Here is a 22,298-nt window from a genome sequence, read left to right as displayed (position 1 = left end):
TCATAATCTCCCTCCAATTCACTACTCACAATCTCCATCCAATTCACTGCTCACAATCACCCTCCAATTCACTGCTCACAATCTTCCTCCAATTCCCAGCTCACAATCTTCCTCCAATTCCCAGCTCACAATCTCCCTCCAATTCACTACTCACAATCTCCCTCCAATTCACTACTCACAATCTCCCTCCAATTCACTGCTTACAATCTCCCTCCAATTCACTACTCACAATCTCCCTCCAATTCATTGTTCACAATCTTCCTCGAATTCACTGCTCACAGTCTCGCTCCAATTCACTACTCACAATCTCCCTCCAATTCACTACTCACAATCTCCCTCCAATTCACTGCTCACAATCGCCCTCCAATTCACTGCTCACAATCTTCCTCCAATTCCCGGCTCACAATCCCCCTCCAATTCATTGTTCACAATCTTCCTCCAAATCACTGCTCACAATCTCCCTGCAATTCACTGCTCACAATCTCCCTGCAATTCACTACTCACAATCTCCCTTCAATTCACTGCTCAGAATCTCCCTCCAATTCACTGCTCACAATCTCCCTCCAAATCCTAGCTCACAATCTCCCTCCAATTCATTGTTCACAATCTTCCTCCAATTCACTGCTCACAATCTCCCTCCAATTCACTACTCACAATCTCCCTCCAATTCACTACTCACAATCGCCCTCCAATTCACTGCTCACAATCTTCCTCCAATTCCCGGCTCACAATCTCCCTCCAATTCATTGTTCACAATCTCCCTCCAATTCACTGCTCACAATCTCCCTCCAATTCCCTGCTCACAATCTCTCCCCAATTCACTGCTCACAATCTCCCTCCAATTCACTGCTCACAATCTCCCTCCAATTCACTGCTCACAATCTCCCTCCAATTCACTGCTCACAATCTCCCTCCAATTCACTGCTCACAATCTCCCTCCAATTCACTGCTCACAATCTCCCTGCAATTCACTGCTCACAATCTCCCTGCAATTCAATGCTCACAATCTCCCTCAAATTCACTGCTGACAATCTGCCTCCAATTCCCTGCTCACAATCTCCCTCCAATTCACTGCTCACAATCTCCCTCCAATTCCCTACTCACAATCTCCCTCCAATTCATTGTTCACAATCTTCCTCCAATTCCCTGCTCACAATCTCCCATTCCATGGCCCTCTTCCTCCTCACCTCTGGAAACTACTGCGGATTGTAAATCTCCCTCCCCATCTTCCACCCCTCTGATTCCAGTTTCTGCTGTATTCCCTCCCCCTTCACCCCATCATTGGAGTCCCTGCGGTCAGCTGCCTAAGTCCCCCAGTCAGAAAATTCCTCCTTAACTCTCTCCACCTCTTACCTCCTTATCCTCCCTCAAGACCTTTTTTATGTCACATTTATTTGATTAGAGAATGAGCACAACTTGCAATGGACTGATGGTGCTGATGGGAGTCACAGGTTAGAGCGGAGGTTCCGGCCACAAGTGTCCAACTTTCATAAATTGCAAATTTTGCCATGGGAGTGGGCAGTAGCCCATATAATATCTCCATTCAAGAAAGGAGAGAAGTGTAAATGAGGTAACTGTAGACCAGTTAGACTAACCTCACACGTTGGGGTCATTTTAACATCGGGCGATGTTGTGAAACACGTGATATTAAATCAGCCGTCAATTATATGCCAGGCCAGAATTTTCCTTTCTATTGAAATTAATGGAAGTGTAAATCGGGTGAAGTTTATAATGGGTGCATAATTCAATGTCACCTATTTTACACCATCGGCCAAAATTAAAATCACCCCATTGTCTTTGCTTTTCCAACGAGATCTAGTGACTCATCCATCTTGAATTCTGCTAACCTTTTTTTACAGTACAAATTATTTTTCTCTGGTTTGCTCTTTCAGTTGTTCCATGTCCTCCTCCAGAGCACCTCTGTTCTCATTTCCAACATAATTTTTTAAAACCGGAACAGAGCATTTCTTTATTTACATGTTGCATTGGTTCATCTGCTTCTTGTCTCCTTTGCTTACCTTGATGGGAAAGAGGATTCTGCCTTAGTTATACTTTCCCTCAGCTCCGACTGACCAACAGCCTCAGTGCCCTGAGATGATCTTAGAGCAATGTTGGGGCTTCTGGTCTGATAAGGGCGGTTAGCAATAAACATAATTTATTGATTTCTGCTCAAGTCTTCCTGTAGTGAATGTAATGAACCACATTTCCCTTCCATGGTGTCAGCCGTGGTGCAGTGGGTAGGTTGTGGATTCAAGTCCCACTCCAGGGACTTGAGCACAAAATCTAGGCTGACACTCCCAGTGCAGTGCTGAAACATAGAAGATAGGAGCAGGAGTAGGCCATTCGGCCCCTCGAGCCTGTTCCACCATTTAATGAGATCAACCAAATTCAGTACCCTGTCCCTGCCTTCTCCCCATATCCCTTCATCCCTTTAGCCTTAAGAAATATATCTAACTCCTTCTTGTATATATTTAACTAGCTGAAGTGCCCGGCGGTGCCGAGGCTTTTTCGAGGGCATGTTGTTGTTGGAAGAGAGAGAGAGAGCGACTGGGGGGAAGAGAGAGAGCGACTGGGGGGAAGAGAGAGAGCGACTGGGGGGAAGAGAGAGAGCGACTGGGGGGAAGAGAGAGAGCGACTGGGGGGAAGAGAGAGAGCGACTGGGGGGAAGAGAGAGAGCGACCGGGGGGAAGAGAGAGAGCGACTGGGGGTAAGAGAGGGAGGGGAGGGGTGGGGGGAAGAGGGAGGGAGGGGAAGTGGGAGGGGAAGGGGAGGGGCAGGGGGGAGGGGGAGGGCGGGGAAGGGAGGGAGGGGGAGGGCGGGGGGAGGGGAGGGGGGAAGGGAGGGGAGGGGGGGAGGGGAGGGCAGGGGAGGGGAAGGGAGGGCGGGGGGGAGGGGAAGGGAGGGGAAGGGAGGGCGGGGGGAAGGGAGGGCGGGGGGCAAGGGCGGGGGGAGGGGAGGGGGGATGGAGGGCGGAGGGGAGGGAGGGCGGAGGGGAGGGAGGGCGGCAGGCGGCCCCCCCCGAGGGTCGCGGCCCCCGAGGGTCTCGACCCCCGAGGGTCGCGCCACCCCCCGGAGGTGAAGACCGCCGATTGCGCGCGCAGCAGGAGCTGAGACGCGGTGTCTCTCTCGGCCGGCGGGCCCGGTTGCCACGGCAACCGTGACGCTGATCAAGCCAGAGAGGGAGACGCCGCGTCTCAGCTGCTCCTGCTGCGTGCGCGGCCCCCCCGAGGGTCGCGCCCCCCCCTGTGGGTCACGGCCCCCCCCCCACCGAGGGTCGCGGCCGCCCCCCCCTCCCCCCAAAGTGAAGACCGCCGATTGCGCCCGTTGCCAGGGTAACGCTGGACGCTCAGCAAGCCCCGGCAGAGAGAGACGTCTCAGCTCCTGCTGCGCGCGCACCCTAGCGGCGCTGGGCTGAGGCTCGGCCCTCCAGCCTTCGAGTGGGGCCGGGAGGTGCCTAGCTCGGGCGTGGGTGCGGAGGAGACGCCGAGGCTTCTAGGCCTACCTGGAAAAACGGGGAAAGGTAGGAAAATTAATGAGATTAGATAAGTTAATTACTTTCTAAATCATTTTTTTAAAAAACAATATGTGTTTTAAAAGCAACGTTTTTTTTTAAGACGCAGAAAGCGGGAAAAAGAAAGGAAAAGTTTGGAATCAAGATGGCGGCGACTCACCTCGGTTCAGAATGATAAAGCCCGGCCACACGCGCACCGATTGGCCCGGCGGCACACGCCAGCAACCCGTCGTACGATTGGTCGAGCTCGGGGTCACTCTGTCGCTAATGAGTGGATAATGAGGTGCTAATGAGCGGAATGTTGAAGGTTTTTGGGAAACCGCGGGCGCAATTTTAGCCCGGCCGAAACGTAAATACGCTTAAAACCATCTCGGAAGCGTAAGCTTTCTTTGGAGGTAACACGTGCGTAGGTACGCCCTGTAACTTTCGAGTGCATACCCGCAACGCACACGCGATGACAGACAGACAGACAGATAGACAGAATGACAGAAGTACCGATTTATATATATAGATAATTTGGCCTCAACTGCCTTCTGTGGTCGAGAATTCCACAGGTTCACCACTCTCTGGGTGAAGAAATTCCTCCTCACCTCAGTCCTAAATGGCTTACCCCTTATCCTTAGACTGTGATCCCTGGTTCTGGATTCCCCCGCCATCGGGAACATCCTGCATCTAGTCCTGTTAGAATTTTATAAGTTTCAATGGGATCCCCTCTCATTCTTCTAAACTCTAGTGAATATAGAAACATGGAAGATAGGAGCAGGAGCAGGCCATTCGGCCCCTCGAGCCTGCTCCGCCATTCAATGAGATCATGGCTGATCATCCAAATTCAGTACCCTGTCCCTGCTTTCTCCCCATATCCCTTGATCCCTTTAGACTTAAGAAATATATCTCACTCATTCTTGAATATATTTAATCAGTTGGCCTCCACTGCCTACTGTGGTAGAGAATTCCACAGGTTCACCACTCTTTGGGTGAAGAAATTCCTCCTCATCTCTGTCCTAAATGGCTTACCCCTTATCCTTAGACTGTTACCTCTGGTTCTGGACTCCCCAACCATCGGGAACATCCTTCCTGCATCTAGTCTGTCCATTCCGGTCAGAATTTTATAAGTTTCAATGAGACCCCCTCTCATTCTTCTAAACTCCAATGAGTATGAGCCTAATCGACCCTATCTCTCTTCATACGTCATTCCTGCCATCCCAATATCAGTCTGGTGAATCTTCGCTGCACTCCCTCCATGGCAAGAACATCCTTCCTCAGATAAGGCGACCAAAACTGTACACAATACTCAAGGTATGGTCTCACAAAGGCCCTGTACAACTGCAGCAAGACATCCTTGCTCCTGTACTCGAATCCTCTCGCTATGAAGGCCAACATACCATTTGCCTTCTTAACTGCCTGCTGCATCTGCATGCTTATCTTCAGCGACTGGTACACAAGGACACCCAGGTCTCGTTGCATTTCCCCTTTTCCCAATCTATTGCCATTCAGATAATAATCTGTCTTCCTGTTTTTGCCACCAAAGTGGATAACCTTGCATTTATCCACGTTATACTGCATCTGCCATGCATCTGCCCAATCACCCAACCTGTCCAAATCATACTGGAGTTTCTCTGCATCCTCCTCACAGCACACACGCATGAGGGAGCGCTGCACTGTTGGAGGTGTGGTCTTTTGGATGAAACGGTGAACTGAGGCCCCGTCTGCTCTCTCTCAGGTAGATGTAAAAGAGCCCATGCACTATTTCGTAGAAGAGCAGGGGATTATCCCCGGGATCCTGGTCACTATTTATCCCTCAATTAACATAACAAAAACAGATTATCTGGTCATTATCGCATTGCTGTTTGTGGGAGCTTGCTGTGTGCAAATTGGCTGCCGTGTTTCCTACATTACAACAGAGACTGCACTTCAAGAAGGCGTGATATAAATGCAGGTCTTTCTTTCATTCCATGATCTGGAAACCAGATAAAGATGACGATGTTACAGTAAATGACATCCGACATTTCCTGAACCGGAAATCCTGCCCATTTCAACTGAAGGAGGATAAAGGTTATCTGCTCATGGGACAAGATGGGACAACCAGCGATGTGAGCGGGAAGTAAGCCAGCTTCATAAAATGTCAAAACAGCAAATTGCAGCAAATAGAAAACCGCCAGTGTACCATATATCTGTGTAATTGAACATCTCAATGGGTGGATGGGCTGGAATTTTATCCAGTAGCAGTGGGTAGTGATCTAATTAGCTGCTCTGTCCTGCCTGGGGCCTGAGCTTCTTGAATGTTGCTGCACCTGTGCCCACCCTGGCCAAGGGTGAATGTTCCACTGTACCCCCGTCTTGAACTTTGTAGATAAGGGGCAGGATAAGGCTTCGAGAGGACAGCAGGTGAGTTTCTGGTCTCAGAATATCCACTCGCTGACCTGTTCCTTTTCATCCATTTCTTTGCTCTGGTCAACTGATTGACCAATGAGGTTGACACTTGACTAGTGAAGCCCGTCAGTTGCATGAATGAAAAAAGGCTCCCCACCCAGGACTGCAGCGGTTCAAGGAGAAGGCCCAGCACCACCTTCTCAGGGGAACGAGTGATGGATAATAAATGCTGGCCTTGCCAGGGACGCCCACATCCCGAGAATGAATAATAAACATTCTGATGTGTGAAACCATACTTACTGAGACAGGACCACCTATTACTCATAGACACCATCAGAGGATAGTAATATAGCCAGGTAGGACTTCATTTCAGTGTCTCATCTTAGTTGTAAGTTCTTGTTAAACCGATGATTTGGCTCATTCTTCAATGGGGCTGAAGATTCCCCAGTAAAGATTTTCCTGTAAGTTCTACCAGCAGAGTAATTCCTGATTTGTAGAGAGGGGTCGGTACTTTTCCATAGAGATATTTCTGTGCCCATGCTTCAGCAGAATTATCTGCTTCTCAGGACAGCTGTCCGTTGATTGCAGTTGAATATCTGATTCTTGTTTTTATCTGCAGGGTGCAGTATTTATTTGATGCCAGGTCATGGATCGAAGCCATCCCATCGGAAGATACCTGCAGGCTTTGGAAGTACAGAACTTCCTGCAAAAACATGAAAGATTTCATGAATGATCTTTTAAATCTAGGATGCCAAATATAGCGTAAATCAAACAGATTATTGCTGCTCTCATGTTGACTCTTTCCCTGCTCAATCTAAACATAACAACTGTTTTAATAAAAACGTGTTTAGAATGAGATAACAAAAATAAAATATACTTTCAGTGAGCTTCCCTGCGAGAATTTGTTTTAGTTTGTCTGCGCTTCTATGCAGTGGAAAGTAATTACCCATAGGCCTGCAAAGTTTTCCTTTCCAAGTATGTATCCGATTCCCTTTTGAAAGTTCCTATTGAATCTGCTTCCACCGCACTTTCAGGCAGCGCATTCCAGGTCATTACAACTCGCTGCGTAAAAAATATTCATTTCCCACAGGATATTTTGTTACTTATTTTAAATCTGTGTCCTCTGGTTATCGACCGGCCTGCCATTAGAAGCATTTCAGTAAATCTCCTGTCCACCCTCTCCAAGGCCTTGACATCTTTCCTAAAGTGCGGTGCCCAGAATTGGATGCAGTACTCCAGCTAGGACCTAAACAATGATTTATAAAGATTTAGCATAACTTCCTGGATGTTGTACTCTATGCCTCTATTTATTATATTTATACAAGTGGAAACGTGTTCTCTACGTCTAACCTATGAAACCGTTTCAGAATTTTAAGTACCTCTATCAGATCACACCTCAGCTTTCTCTTTTCTGGAGAAAAGAGACACAACCTGTTCAACCTTTCCTGATATGTATATTCTGTCAGTTCTGGTATCATCCTTCTGAATCATTTTTGCACCTTCTCCAGTGCCTCTATACCCTTTTTATATTTTGACCAAAACTGTGTACACGGTAACAGAGTAGAGGAGGTGAAATGATTGTGTCCCATATTTTAGCAGATGTGTGGATTGTACCTCTGGATAGGGGTGTGTAGAAAATTATGCGTCTGATACAACAATACCTTCGATATTTGTTGGAGTCCTTAAACTTTTCACAATAACCGGCTCACTGACTTCTGTAATATACCACAAGAAGGAATTTGACATGATTGATCTTCCCGGTTGAATTGCCTCCCACAGGGTTAAATAAAAATTGACAAATGTTCTCATTATTCAAATAATCATGAATGTCGCACAAAACACTTTATATTCATCTTCAATGATGTAATAAAGTTTGCTTCATATTCTCCCTCATTCACATGGAAGAGGATTCACCTTTTTCACATTATTCAGGGACATTTTGCACAGCTGTGAACGAATTAGAAGAATTTCCGGTGCAACGGAGGCGGCGATGGCGGCCCCGCTGGCCCACAATGCAGCATGGGGCAGAAATAGCCCCATCGATGGACAGCTCAGTCCGTGCGGCACTCTGGGAGATGGAGTAATCTGACCCCGGACTGTCGGCGGAGGGGGAGGGGCCATGTTGGCTGCGCATTGGCTCAGTAAGTTCTCTTCCGGGTATTGGCAGGGGCTGACGGTGGCCACGTTTGCTGTCATATCTGTGCAGTGAGGTCACTGCTGATAACAGGCACTGAGCCCACGGGTCCATTTATTAAAATCCACCTGTTTGTGTCTAAGTGTCACATCACCCAAAACGGACCCATCACCCCCAAACTGACCCATCACCCCAAACTGACCCATCACCCACAAACTGATCCATCACCTCCAAAGATGTTGGAAAAAATCCTGAGGGACAAAATTTGTCTCCACTTGGAGAGGCAAGGATTAAATCAGGGATAGTCAACATGGCTTTGTCAAGGGAAGATCATGTCTGACTAATTTGATTGAATTTTTTGAGGGGGTGACTAGGTGTGTGGATGAGGGTAACACAGTGGATGTGGTATACATGGATTTCAGTAAGGCCTTCGATAAAGTCCCGCACAGGAGACTGGTCAAGAAGGTAAGAGCCCATGGAATCCAGGGTGCCTTGGCACATTGGATACAAAACTGGCTTAGTGGCAGAAGGCAGAGGGTGATGGTCGAAGGTTGTTTTTGTGACTGGAAGCCTGTGGCCAGTGGGGTACCACAGGGCTCGGTGCTGGGTCCCTTGTTGTTTGTGGTCTACATTAATGACTTGGATATGAATGTAAAAGGTATGATCAGTAAGTTCGTGGATGATACAAAAATTGGTAGGGTGGTAAATACCGAGGAGGGTAGCCTCAGTCTGCAGGACGATATAGATGGGTTGGTCAGATGGGCAGAACAGAGGCAAATGGAATTTAACCCAGAAAAGTGCGAGGTGATGCACTTTGGGGGGACTAACAAGGCAAGGGAATACACAATGAATGGAAAGACCCTAGGCAAGACGGAGGGTCATAGGGATCTGGGTGTGCAAGTACACAGATCCCTGAAGGTGGCGGAACAGGTGGATAAGGTGGTAAAAAAGGCATATGGGATACTTGCCTTCATTATCCGAGGCATTGAATATAAGAGCAAGGAGGTTATGATGGAGCTGTATAAAACACTGGTTAGGCCACAGCTGGAATACTGTGTGCAGTTCTGGTTGCCACACTACAGGAAGGATGTGATCACGTTAGAGAGGGTGCAGAGGAGGTTCACCAGGATGTTACCAGGGCTGGAGCGCTTCAGCTATGAAGAGAGACTGGGCAGATTGGGTTTGTTTTCCTTGGAGCAGAGGAGGCTGAGGGGGGACATGATTGAGGTGTACAAAATTATGAGGGGCATAGATAGGATGGTTGCTGAGGAGCTTTTTCCCTTAGTAGAGGGGTCAATAACTAGGGGGCATAGATTCAAGGTAAAGGGCGGGAAGTTTAGAGGGGATTTGAGAAAGAACTTTTTCACCCAGAGGGTGGTTGGAGTCTGGAACTCACTGCCTGAAAGGGTTGTGGAGGCAGAAACCCTCACAACATTTAAGAAGCATTTGGATAAGCACTTGAAATGCCATAGCATACAAGGCTACGGGCCAAATGCTGGAATATGGGATTAGATTAGACAGGGCTTGATGGCCGGTGCGGGCACGATGGGCCGAAGGGCCTCTATCCATGCTGTATTACTTTATGACTCTATGAATCTAAAGTGACCCATATGCCCCAAAGTGACCCATCACCCCAAACTGACCATCACACGAAAATGACCCATCACAACTAACTAACACATCACCCCCAATCTGGCCCATCATCCCCATACCGACCCCTCACACCAAACTGAGCCATCACAACAAACTGACCCATCACGCCAAACTGAACCTTCACCCCCAACTGACCCATTACTCCAAACTGGCTCATCAACCCCAAACTGACCCATTATCCCCAAACTGAGACATCACCCCAAACTGACCCCTGAACCCATGCTGGCACCTCACCCCAAAACTGACCCATCACCCCCAAACTAACTCATTACCCAACCCTTTCATAATCTTTAAGACCTCTATCAGGTCACCATCCCACCCCAGTCTTCCCTTTTCCAGAGAAAAGAGCCCCAGCCTGTTCAATCAATCTCGCTTGTTGGAGACAGTCATTGCCTGGCACTTCTGTGGCACGAATGTTACCTGCCACTTATCAGCCCAATCCTGAACGTCATCCAGATTTTGTTGCATGCGGGCATGGACTGCTTCATCAGCTTAGGAGTTTTGAAAGGCACTGAACACTGTGCAGTCATCAGCGAACATCCCCATTTCTGACCTTATGTTGGAGGGAAGGTCATTGATGAAGCAGCTGCAGATTGTTGGTCCTTCAACACTGCCCAGAGGAACTCCTGCAGTGATGTCCTGGGCTGTGATGATTGACCTTCAATAACCACAACCATCTTCCTTTGTGCTAGGTATGACTCCAGCCAGTGGAGAGTTTTCTTTCCAATTCCCATTGACTTCAGTTTTACGAGGGCTCCTTGATGCCACACTCGGTCAAATGCTGCCTTGATGTCAAGGGCAGTCACTCTCCCCTCACTTCTGGAATTCAGTTCCTTTGTCCATGTTTTGACCAAGGCTGTAATGAGGCTGGGAGCAGAGTGGTCTTGTCGGAACCCAAACTGCCCATCGGTGAGCAGGTTATTGCTGAGTAAGTGCCGTTTGATATAGTGTCGATGACACCTTCCATCACCTTGCTGATGATTGAGAGTAGGCTGATGGGGTGGTAATTGGCCGGTTTGGATTTGTCCTGCTTTTTGTGGACAGGACATACCTGGGCAGTTTTCCACATTGTCGAGGAGATGCCAGTGTTGTAGCTATACTGGAACAGCTTGGCTAGAGGCGCGGCTAGTTCTGGAGCACAAGTCTTCAGCACGATAGCCAGGATGTTGTCAGGGCCCATAGCCTTTGCTGTATCCTGTGCGCTCAGCCGTTTCTTGATATCATGTGGAGTGAATCGAATTGGCTGAAGACTGGTTTCTGTGATGGTGGGGACCACGGGAGGAGTCCGATGTTGATCTAGAAAGGTGTTGACCTTCCTTTTCAACAGGAATCCTTTGGACGCTTGGAGCTAGAGGCCTTCTGCCTGCTGTAGGTTTCTCTGGCCTTCAGCAGTAGCTGGCCTTCTGCTTCTGATGACAGGTGTGAGCAGCTGCCAAGAGGCTCATCCGCACTGGGTGATCATGGGATATTCTAAAGACATGAAGCTACAAATCCGGTCAGATTCAGGTCAAGCGCTGCTCACTTCAAGTGCATTAGAATCTGACTAGCACACTGGGATAGGGCATCTCTATCTTTTACACACTAACTACTGTACACAACCTATTGTGCACTTTGTATCACACCGTGGAAGATTACCGTATTATACATTAACTAAGCAGAAAACAAAATTGAACAAGTTGAGGTTATATTTCCCGTCTTTCTACTACCCATATTGGATTAAAGTGATATAAATGGATCCATTTATTTCACTAAATACACCGTACGAGTCTATGATATTGTGACAGATCTAATGAAATAAATTCCTTGTATTGGAATACAATGCGCCAGTGCTGTAGAAGTGGAGATTTAGTAATATTTTTAATCTAAAAAAGCACTAATATTGTAGGCTATTGTTCTCTCTGAATTCCACTAGGGAATCTTACTTAAAATAACCTATTCCCAGTTCAGTGTTGCAGTGAAGCAGTTGCCTAATCTGTTTGTTCAATGACTGTAACTAATGCCAATTATTCTGTACACTTGAGAGTTCTCTCTGATATAAAGGAAGGTTTGATCTGAAGATGTTTGATCTGTGAGTCCAGCATGCTGCCAGCCAACGTCACCTCTCAGAGTAAATGGAGCGGCCAATCATTGTTCAAATATCAGCAATTTACTATCCCATTCTGGCAGTGGTTGGCATTCCTGGTAAGTCACAACGAACAGTTATTATTCACCTTTCTCAGTGTTGACTGTATTACTGTTCTTGCTGCCTGACTAACAATGCTGTTTGTTTGTTGTGATGTGTTTGATGTACGGTCATTAGTTTCTGATATCAGTTAAATGAGGAGCTTGATCCCATATCGCAGCATGTTCTCAACATAATCATCAGACAGGTAACAGGATTTTTCTGAAGTCCTAAAATCTATAATTGTACCAATTTTAACCTCAGTCATAATATTAACGCTGAATATTGACTCCCGTGTCACAGCACTCAGCAGGAGCAGCCCATCTAAACTGCCCTGTTGCTTTCCAGCACCGGGATCGCCACGATTTACTGGACCTTTCGTTTAAATGGTTTGCGGACAACAGAGAGCAGGCACACTGCCTTGGCGAGTGTGGCTCGGCCTGTCTGGAGAAGACAATCGGTACCCTGCCGGCCCTGCAGGATTCTGGGCTCGGGGAACAGGATCTTCTGGCTAGCGATCTCCACCGGCAGCCAGCAGCTCCCGCTTAGATTACAGGATGCTGGAGATGGTATAGACTAGCTCTGAAATCCTAACTTACAATCTTCTGCCTGTCCCCCCTGTCCCAGAGACCTGGATCAGCAGGACTCCGGGGCTGATCGCGATGCCATTATTTTGCCTGCAGGTCACTCCCTCTCCTCGCTACCCTCTCTTGTGGCACAGAGCATGAGGTACTCCAGGGCAATGAGAACGAGACTGGAAAGTCCAGCCCGCATCATTACAATCCGAACCTTGGCCATTTACCCACTGCCTGCTCAGGTCAGGCTCCCTGGCACCTCCCTAAGAAGCACTAAAGTTGTAGGAATATGGCGGGTCTTGTCCCTGAGCAGAACTATCATTCTGGGTGAGGCAGAGGTATGGATTTGGACATTCATGGATGAAATTGTTCTTCCCAAGTAGCGCGAACTGGACTCAGTGCGGTAGAAATTCCTCTTGGGTGATAGTCTAAAGTGGGTCTTAACCAATCGGCCACCGGATTGAAGCCACTGGAACTGAATATCAGATGGGGCGCAGCCCATTGCTGAGTTGCGCTTGTCAGGGTTGATGAGAAAGAAGTTATTTAACTGGTCCTACTTTGTGTCGATAAACACGCCTTTTGGTCAGGACGGCTTCTGTGTCTGGGTCCATGAGATACCCTGTAAACACCTGTTACTGAGCACGACTGATCTATTATAGATATCTGTCTCCAAGTTACAAGCAGCTGGTGAACCTTCCACGGGCTGACGTGCCGTTGCAATAGTTATCGGCCATTATATGTAATCTACTTGGCGATTAAAATATTTTATGTTCTATTGTAATATGTATGTTTCCAGTAATTATTTTGAATTGTTATTTTACGGACACACATCCGGTATGTTCAGTAATCCATGTGCCAAACTGTAATAATGTGGTTAATTTCAACTGTTTGATAGTAGTTGCGAGTCCGGTGTGAAATTCTTTCTTTTTACATTGTGCCTGACCAACACCATTAGTCACAGGGCATGTACCGGGGCAACACCTTTCTACGGAATTCCATCTGTCTCCTCACCCGCTGTGTGAAGTGTCACATTGTGAGTCCGATTATCACACAACTGGACGGTGCAATGTATCCCTCCGGTTATTGGTAATAAATGCGCCTGGTCTGTGTGTGCGGTGCACATTCTCATTAAAGTAATTCAGAATAAAGCCGCAGGGGATGTGTGGATGTTGCTCTACAATGTCTGTATTTACTACAATATTGTGTGAAGCGACCTTTGTAACAGAACAGGTAGAGATTGAATGTAGTCCGGGAAATCACTCTGATCCATAACAGCACGTTGTGTGTCTCGGAGGGAATATATTAATGTGTCTGGGTAAAGAATTGTTTTATTCTGGAATGATTCATTTAATTAATATAAAGTCAGAACAAAGTGAGTGAAAGTGTGACCAATCCGCAATACCTGTTACTCATTTTTGAACAATGATAATCCTTTTGTTGTGAGAATCGCTCATTTTCACCCTTTTCCTCTTTCTTGCAGCTAATTTCATGACAATTGTGATTCTCTCCCGAGGAAAGTGCGGCCTCTCAAGATGCATAACTCGGTACCTGGTTGCCATGGCAGCGGCGGATCTACTGTTCATCATTTTTAATGTGATATTGTATGAGATTAATAATATTTTTTTCACAAACTCATTCCTGAACTACACTCCTGTCTGCAGTCTCAGCCTCGTCCTGGGTATTTTTGCCAGTGATTTCTCCGTCTGGTTAACAGTCTCCTTCACCTTGGATCGATTTGTGGCCATTTGTTACCAGAAGCTGAGAGTCAAATATTGCACCGAAAAAACAGCGACCATCGTTATAGCAACAGTGTGTGGGATAACTTCTGTAGAAAATATTCCAATATACTTTATATTTGAACGCCAGGAAATAATTCACCACAAATCGTGGTTCTGTGTTATAAAACCAAGCGTCTATATCTCACCCGTGTGGACGGCATTCTACTGGTTTGACATTGTTTTAACTCCATTCGCTCCATTTGTTTTGATTTTGTTGCTCAATGCTGTGACCATCAGGCACATTCTATCGGCCATCAGAGTCAGGAGGGGACTCAGGGGCAGTAACAATACTGAGAATCACAAAGATCCAGAGATGGAGAGCCGGAGAAAATCCATAATTTTACTGCTCGCCATCTCAGGAAGTTTTATCCTGTTATGGTTGGTAAATTTTACATATTATATCTGTGTACAAATTATAGACTTACGGTTTATTCCTGCAACTTCCGATAATATTCTCACCATTATGCAAGAAACTGGGTTTATGCTTCAGTGTTTGAGTTCCTGCACAAACACATTTATTTATGCAGCAGCACAGCATAAATTCAGAGGGCAGCTGATGAATGTGATTAAGTGTCCCTTTGACCTAATTAGTAAGTTAGTGAAATTATTGAAATAAATTATCTCAATTCTACCTTACTCAGCCTTAGGTTATCCAGTAACTATCATCGTATTTGTCTAATTATATTTATAGTTGTATGATATTTTAACTTATCTGTCTGTCTGTCTGTCTATCTATCGGTATCTCCTACAATATTCTGTGAAGCGACTTCATAAGTCTGGATTGGGGGTTAACACTGGGTAAGGAAGAAAGAAATAAAGACTTATATTTATATAACTCATTTTACGAGCACAGGACTTCCCAAAGCGCTTTACAGTCAGTGAGATAGATTGAATAAAGTCTGGGAAATCACTCTGATCAATAACAGCACGTTTTGTGTCTTGGAGGGAATATATTAATGTGTCTGGATAAAGAACTATTTTGACCTGGTACTATTCACATAATTAACATAGAGGCAGAGGCGCTTGCCACCACATATCTGCTCCATTGCCCAGACCGCCTACTTCCAACTCCGTATCACTGGCCTATTCCGGCCCTGCCTCAGAATCTATTGCTAAAACCCTCCTCCATGCTTTTGTTACCTCTAGACTTGCCTATTTCAATGCTTTCCTGGCCGGCCTCCCATCTTCCACCCAACATAAACTTGAGCTCATCCAAAACTCTGCTGCCCGTATTCTAACTGGTACCAAGCCCCATTCACTCCTCACCCATGTGCTCGCTGACCTACATCGGCTCCTGCTCTGGCAACACTTCGATTTTAAAATTTTCATCCTTGTTTTCAAATCCCTCCATGGCCTTGCCCCTCCCTATCTATGTAACTTCCTCCAATCCTACCATTCTCTGAGATATCTGTGTTCCTCCAATTTGAGGCGTTGTGCGAATCTCCGATTTTAATCGCTCTGCAATTGGTGGCCGTGATCAAATAAATGATGGCTATTTGGTCATCGTTCCTGTGCTGGTTCTTTGAAAGTGTGATCCACTTAATCCCACTCCCCATCACTATCCGCATAGCACTGTTTTTTTTTACCGTCAAGTATTTATCCAATTCCAATTTGAAAGTTAATATTGAATCTGCTTACCCCACCCTTTCAAGCCATGCATTCCATATCACAACAACTCGATGCATAAAAAAATCCCTCAAATTGCATCTGGTTCTTTTGCCAATCACATTAAATTTGTCTTCTGGTTACCGATCCTTCTGCCACTGGAAACCGTTTCTCCTTATTTAACATTAGAACATAAGAAATAGGAGCAGGAGTCAGCCATTAGGCACTTCGAGCCTGCTCCGCCATTCAAGAAGATCATTGCTGATAATCTACTTCATCTCCACTTTCCTGCACTATCCCCATATCCCTTGATACCCTTAATATTCAAAAATCTGTCGATCTCTGTCTTGAATATACTCAACGACTCAGCCTCCACAGCCCTCTGGGGTAGGGAATTCCAAAGATTCACCAGCCTCTGAGTGAAGAAATTTCTCCTCATCTCAGTCCTAAATGGACGACCTCTTATTCTGAGACTGCGACCCTTGGTTCTAGACTCCCCAGCCACGGGAAACATCCTCCCTGCATCTACCTTGTCAAGCCCTGTAAGAATTGTGTATATTTCAATGAGATCACCTCTCATTCTTCTAAACTCTATAGAATATAGGCCCAGTCTACTCAATCTGTCCTCATAGGACAATCCCCCCATCCCAGAAACCAGTCTGGTGAACCTTTGTTGCACTCCCTCTATTGCAAGTATATCCTTCCTAAGTAAGGAGACCAAAACTGTACACAATACTCCAGGTGTGGTCTCACCATGGCCCTATATAATTGCAGTAAGATGTCTTTACTCATATACACACATCCTCTTGTAATAAAGGCTAGCATACCATTTGCTTTCCTAACTGCTTTCTGTACCTGCATGTTATCTTTCAGTGAGTCATGTATGAGACCACCCAGGATCCTCTGAACACCAACATTTCCGAATCTTTCACCATATAAAAAATCCTCTGCTTTTCTATTTTTCCTACCAAAGTGGATAACTTCACATCTCTCCACATTATATTCCATTTTCCAGGTTCTTGCCCACTCACTTAACCTGCCTATATCCACTTGAAGCCTCCGTGCATCCTGCTCACAAATTACATTCCCACCCAGCTTTGTATCATCAGCAAACTTGGATATATTACATTAGGTCCCCTCATCCAAATCATTGATGTAGATTATGAATAGCTGAGTCCCAAGCACTGATCCTTACGGTACCCCACTAGTTACAGCCTGCCAACACGAAAATAGGCCGTTTAATCCTACTCTCTGTTTTCTGTTGGTTAACCAATCCTCAATCAATGCTACTATATTAACCCCAATCCCATGACCTCTAATTGTGTTTAATAACCTCCTGTGTGGTACCTTATCAAATGGCTCCTGTCATAAAAAGAGTTTCCCCTTATCTATAATGCTAGTTACAACCTCAAAACTTCTAACAGATTTGTCAAACACGATTTCCCTTTCATAAATCCGTGTTGACTCTGCCCAATCCTATTATTATTTTCTCAGTGATCTGTTACCACGTCCTTAATAAGATTCTAGCTTTTTGAAAAGTGACAACCAACGCATCCACTATCTCTATAGCCAACTCTTTAAAAACCCTCAGATGTAGGCCATCAGGTCCAGGGGATTAATCGGCTTTCAGTCCCATTCATTTCTCCAGTACTACTTTTTTACTAATACTATTATCTTTCAGTTCCTCATTCTTGCTAGAGCCTTGGTTGTCCACTATTTCCAGAATTTTTTTTTGGGTCTTCTTCCGTGAAGACAGACACAAAGCATTTGTATAATTTCTCTGCCATTTCCTTATTCCCCATTATAATTTCCCCTGTCTCAGCCTGTAACGGACCCACTTTTACTTTCGCTAATCTTTGCCTTTTTTCCTACCTATAGAAGCTTTTACAGTCTGTTTTTTGTCTCTCGCTAGTATACTCTCAAATTCTATTTTCCATTTTTTTTTCAATTTATTGCTCCACCTTTGATGAATTCTAAAATCCTACCAATCCTCAAGCTTACTATTCTTTTTGGCAGCATTATAAGCCTCTTCCTTTGATCTAATACTATCTTTAACATCTCTTGTTAGCCACAGTTGGACCACTTTTCCTTTGGGGTTTTTTTCCTTAAAGGAATGTATATTTGTTGTACAGTAATTTATTTTATTAAAAGCGTTTATGATTTTGAACATCACTATGAAATCTCCTCTTAACCTCATTTAACCTAACGAGAGCAGCCCCAGCTTCAATCAAATAGGTTCTGTTATTGATCCAACAACTACATCATCCCTTTCCAATACTACAGTAGTTTAATTGATCAATACTACCAAATTTCTCCTTTTCATCATTCCCTATCTTTCCTGAATTGCTTATAGCCAGGAATATTGATTTCCCATTCCAACCCTTCTTTGAGCCAGGTGTCTGTGATTTCCACTATTGCATAGTCACATATAGTGACTTGTGCAGGTAGGTCACCAACCTTATTTACCAGGCTACGTGTATTTACGCACCTGCACTCCAAACCCATCTTAGGCTTCCTCGCATTTGCATGCTGTCTGATCCTTCATATTTCTGAACTGTTCTATCATCTAGTGCTATTCTTGTCTCCCAGTCCTCTGTGGACCTTATTTTTCCTCTCAAATTTCATTCTGATTGCCATTCCCCTCCAAATTAGTTTACACCTTTCCCCAGAGCACTGGTTAAATGCCTTGCGAATAGAATGGACCCAAAAGGATCCTCCAACACCAGAACTGGTCCCAATGTCTCAGGAATCTGAAGTCCTCCCTGCTGTACCATGCCTCCAGCCATATACTAACCTGTTTTAAACCATACATTTCCTATACATACTAGCGTGTGGCACTGGGAGCAATCCAGAGATTACTATTTTCGAGGTGCAGCTTTTCAACTTCCCCCTTAGCTCCTGAGACTGTGACTGCAAGACTTCAACCCATTTCTTTCCTATGTCATTTGTTCGCACATGGACCACAACTTGTGGCTTTTCCTCGCTCCCCCTCAACATTTTCTGCACCACCTCAGTGATGTCCTTTACCCTGGCACCAGGGAGGCAACAAATCATGCGGGGCTCACGTTGGCGATAACAGAAACACCTCTTTGCCCCAGTGACTATTGAATCCCCTATAACCACTGCAATCCTACACGTCGCTGTGCTCCCCTACCCCACCGGCTGTGCAATCCTTTGCCACACGGTGCCATTCCTGGACTCCTTCGAAGAGTCATCACCCTCACCGGTCCAGTAATGAAAACCAGTTAGTGAGTGCCACATTGCTGGAGGATTTCTGCACTGCCTGAAAATTCCTACCCTGCCAGATGGCCACATCCTGGAATGTATGATCCAGGATATTGTCAGCTCCCTTATGCTCTGCATAAGTTGTTGAATATCATGATTTTGATTGACTCATAAATTATTGTCAGGATGACTTCGGGTTATTTTTCGTTAGTGCCATTCGGTCTGTAACATATTTCCAAACAACCAGACATTCGAGTCCCCACGCATGAGTACGCGCTGGGTACTCACCCGTAGGCCCAACGAAAGTGTCGGTTTTGTGCATGCACTGCACATGTGTGGGAAACCGGAACTTCTGTTCCCTTAAAGGAAGAAGTTCAGAGGTCGAACGCATGCGCTGGAGAGGCAGTGCATATGCGTCAAACTTACGTTTCTTTTGCAGGTTTCTCCAGGAGGGTAAGTCTCCAGCAGTTACACTTTTAAAAAGCAGGTGCAAGGCCTGCTTTTAACAAGGTAAGTGGTGAATTAATTAAAATTAAAACATTTTTTCCGCAGGTTTATTATTTTTAAATACTTTAAAGAAAGGTAAGTTTATTTTTAGCCCTGTTAGAAAATGTAATTAATTTTTTCAAAAATTTAAATTATTGTTTAAAATAGTTATTTTATGTAATTTATATTTATTTTAAAAAATGGCCCAGAAATTCGGGTCCCAAAGCATGAGTACACACGGGGTACTCATGGTAGGCCCAACGAAAGTGCCGGTTTCATGCATGCAATGCGCATGCGCGGGAAACCGGCACTTCCATTCCCCTGAAAGAAGTGGTTGACAGGCGGAACACGTGCGCCGGAGAGGCATCACGTGTGCATCAAACTTAGTTTTTTTTGCAAGGTTTCACCAGGAGGTAAGTCTCTAGCAGTTACACTTTTAAAAAGCAGTCGCAAGGCCTGCTTTAAACAAGGTAAGTGGTGAATTAATTAAAATTAAAACATTTTTTCCACAGGTTTATTATTTTTAAATACTTTAAGGAAAGGTAAGTTAATTTTTAGCCCCGTTAGAAAATGTAATTAACTTTTGCAAAAATTTAAATTATTGTTTAAAATAGTTATTTTATGTAACTTATATTTATTTTAAAAATGTGGGCCTACAAATTCGGGTCGGAGGCTTCCCACGGGTGCAAGCCTCTGACCTGCACTTACCTAGCATGCCGGCCATTGTGCTGTGGGCCCGCATGGGATTCCAAACCTGGGCCTCCTCCAAATGCCGGCGCGCAGTGCTTGCATATCCCAGGGGCGCAGTTAGTTTGAAGTGTCCCCTGGGATCACGTGGGCCATGGAGATCCAATGGTAGCAGGGAAATGCCCATTCATAAATTTGACAGGGAGAGCTGTCAAAACTATAAATACTATAAGCCCCAAAACATCACTAAAACTTCAAATACATTTTTAAAAAAAGAATCCTGACAGTTTAAAGCTGACACTCAGGAATGAGAACAACACGATAGCAAAATACTGCAGATGTTGGAAATCCGAAATAACAACAGAAAATGCTGGAAAAACTCAGCTATCAGCAAATTAATTATGTAAATGAACAGGACTTTCATATAACACTAGCAGATCTCCCGCGCCATTGCTCACTGGGTGTCAGAGGATTCCTTGCTGCAGATTTTCAACTTGCCACCTGGAAGTAAAGCTGCTAATACAGTTTGGCCGCCCTTAACAGAATTGGAATTTTGTACTGGGTTATTTACTCAGAAAGTGCCAAATTTTACGTGAAATTCCCAGGGTGCGAGGCCAAACAATATTCACAGAGTTTAAATCAGTTCAAAACCAAAATCAGAAGGACTCAAATTAGCCCAAAAATAATACACATGTGCATATACACATAGCGCAACAATTATCAGACTTAAAACAGAATATGCTTATAGAAAAGACATTGATTAAAATACTTCAAATATGTCCCACTTCAAAGACAAGACTACAGAGAGATAAACTGCTTTTCGTTCTGTGAAATGAAAACAAGCAAAACACAGACACTTGTTTAAGAGAGACTTTCAAACACAAGAAATGCTGTAGAAACATTGGTATCATCTTAGTGCTAAGCCCTCAGCACTTTAGCATTAATACAGTTTAAAAATCATCAAGGAATATATATGACCTTTAAACCAAAGAAACTACGTCAAGGCAGCAGACTGATCAGCTCCCACATGACACTTGACTCCTCTTCTGCTGGGGCCTCCTCCGCGAGTCGGATCTTCGTTAGGCTCTCGCGGACTGCAGTGCCGGACCTGCTACAATGTCCCATATTAATATTGTTCTACCGCTTTGGCTGTGAGTTAAAGTTAGGGGAAGATCCATTTTGTCTAATGACCCACATTTGTTCGGCTTTAATGATGGACGGTTGGCTTTTTGGTGTGTGTCACTCAACTTCATTAGATGTTAAACCAGGTGCAACCCTTCATCCACAGCCTGCCCTTCTATCTCACTTGTTCCAGACTGTGGAATGCGTAGATCTCTCTTAACAGTGTCCAAAATCTATCGAAGCCATGCTTCACACAGGCATGTGCTGCCCTACCCAAACAGTTCTAATGGTCTCAGCAATCTTAAACGAATAACTATTTTATGTTTACTCATTCAATTCTTATCAGTTGTTTGGGATGCTTTCACAGCGATATCTGTACAGGCTGCCTTTTTCAAATGCACAATGTCCTTGTGTTTTAACTTGACCCTTCAATCGCCATTGATGTAACTCTATCAGACCTTTCGATTGCTTCACTTGATATTCCTTGAGCCTTGTTGTTAGGTTTTTTCTCATTACACATCAGACAATTATCATAACAAACACTAGAATACATTGCATACATGTTACAGCAATTCTTACTATTCTAACCTATGGGTGTTGTCAAATATTATACACTGTGTCCCACCATTAACGGTTTTCGAACTTTTGTACCTTTTGTTCTATAAGTGCATTAGCTTGCTTCATCACTAATGGTGGGGAGTGGGCCTTTGGCGTAGCGGTAGCATCCCCACCGCTGGGCCAGAAGGCATAGGGATTCGAACCCCGCTCCAGACAGTCCCGGCAAGTGGAGTCGGAGCTCCGGCTCTGAATTCTGGGTTGACGTCCAGCGGGATACTTGCGTCCGTGGGTGTGGGTGGCCCCCCCCCCTCGTATGGGTTGTGGGAGCCCATAAAACCCTCCCGCCATAGGACTAACCACCCTAATGGCTGGTACGAATATGGTTACGGTCACGGAAGGAGCATTAATCGCGGCCAGAAATCCTTCCACCACT

The 22,298-nt window shown here is 45.2% G+C and overlaps 1 protein-coding gene across 1 annotated transcript in view; it reads left to right on the top strand.

The window, feature by feature from the left end:
- Nucleotides 1-6,714, top strand: part of LOC147095683 (complement C4-like) — a 623,807-nt gene extending 617,093 nt beyond the window's left edge. The window contains exons 40-41 of the mRNA XM_085974724.1: nucleotides 5,480-5,612; nucleotides 6,501-6,714. Of these exons, the coding sequence (XP_085830850.1) occupies nucleotides 5,480-5,612; nucleotides 6,501-6,642 (275 nt within the window). The 3' untranslated portion in view covers nucleotides 6,643-6,714. The remainder of the gene's footprint in view (nucleotides 1-5,479; nucleotides 5,613-6,500) is intronic.
- The last annotated feature ends 15,584 nt before the right edge of the window (nucleotides 6,715-22,298 follow it).

This window comes from Somniosus microcephalus, unplaced genomic scaffold, assembly GCF_052327205.1.
Source record: "Somniosus microcephalus isolate GS21.2 unplaced genomic scaffold, FLI_Smic_1.0 unresolved_chr1, whole genome shotgun sequence".
Classification (NCBI taxonomy): Eukaryota; Metazoa; Chordata; class Chondrichthyes; order Squaliformes; family Somniosidae; genus Somniosus; species Somniosus microcephalus.
Note: the sequence above shows the minus strand (reverse complement) of the source record. Positions and strands in the feature narration are given on the sequence as shown.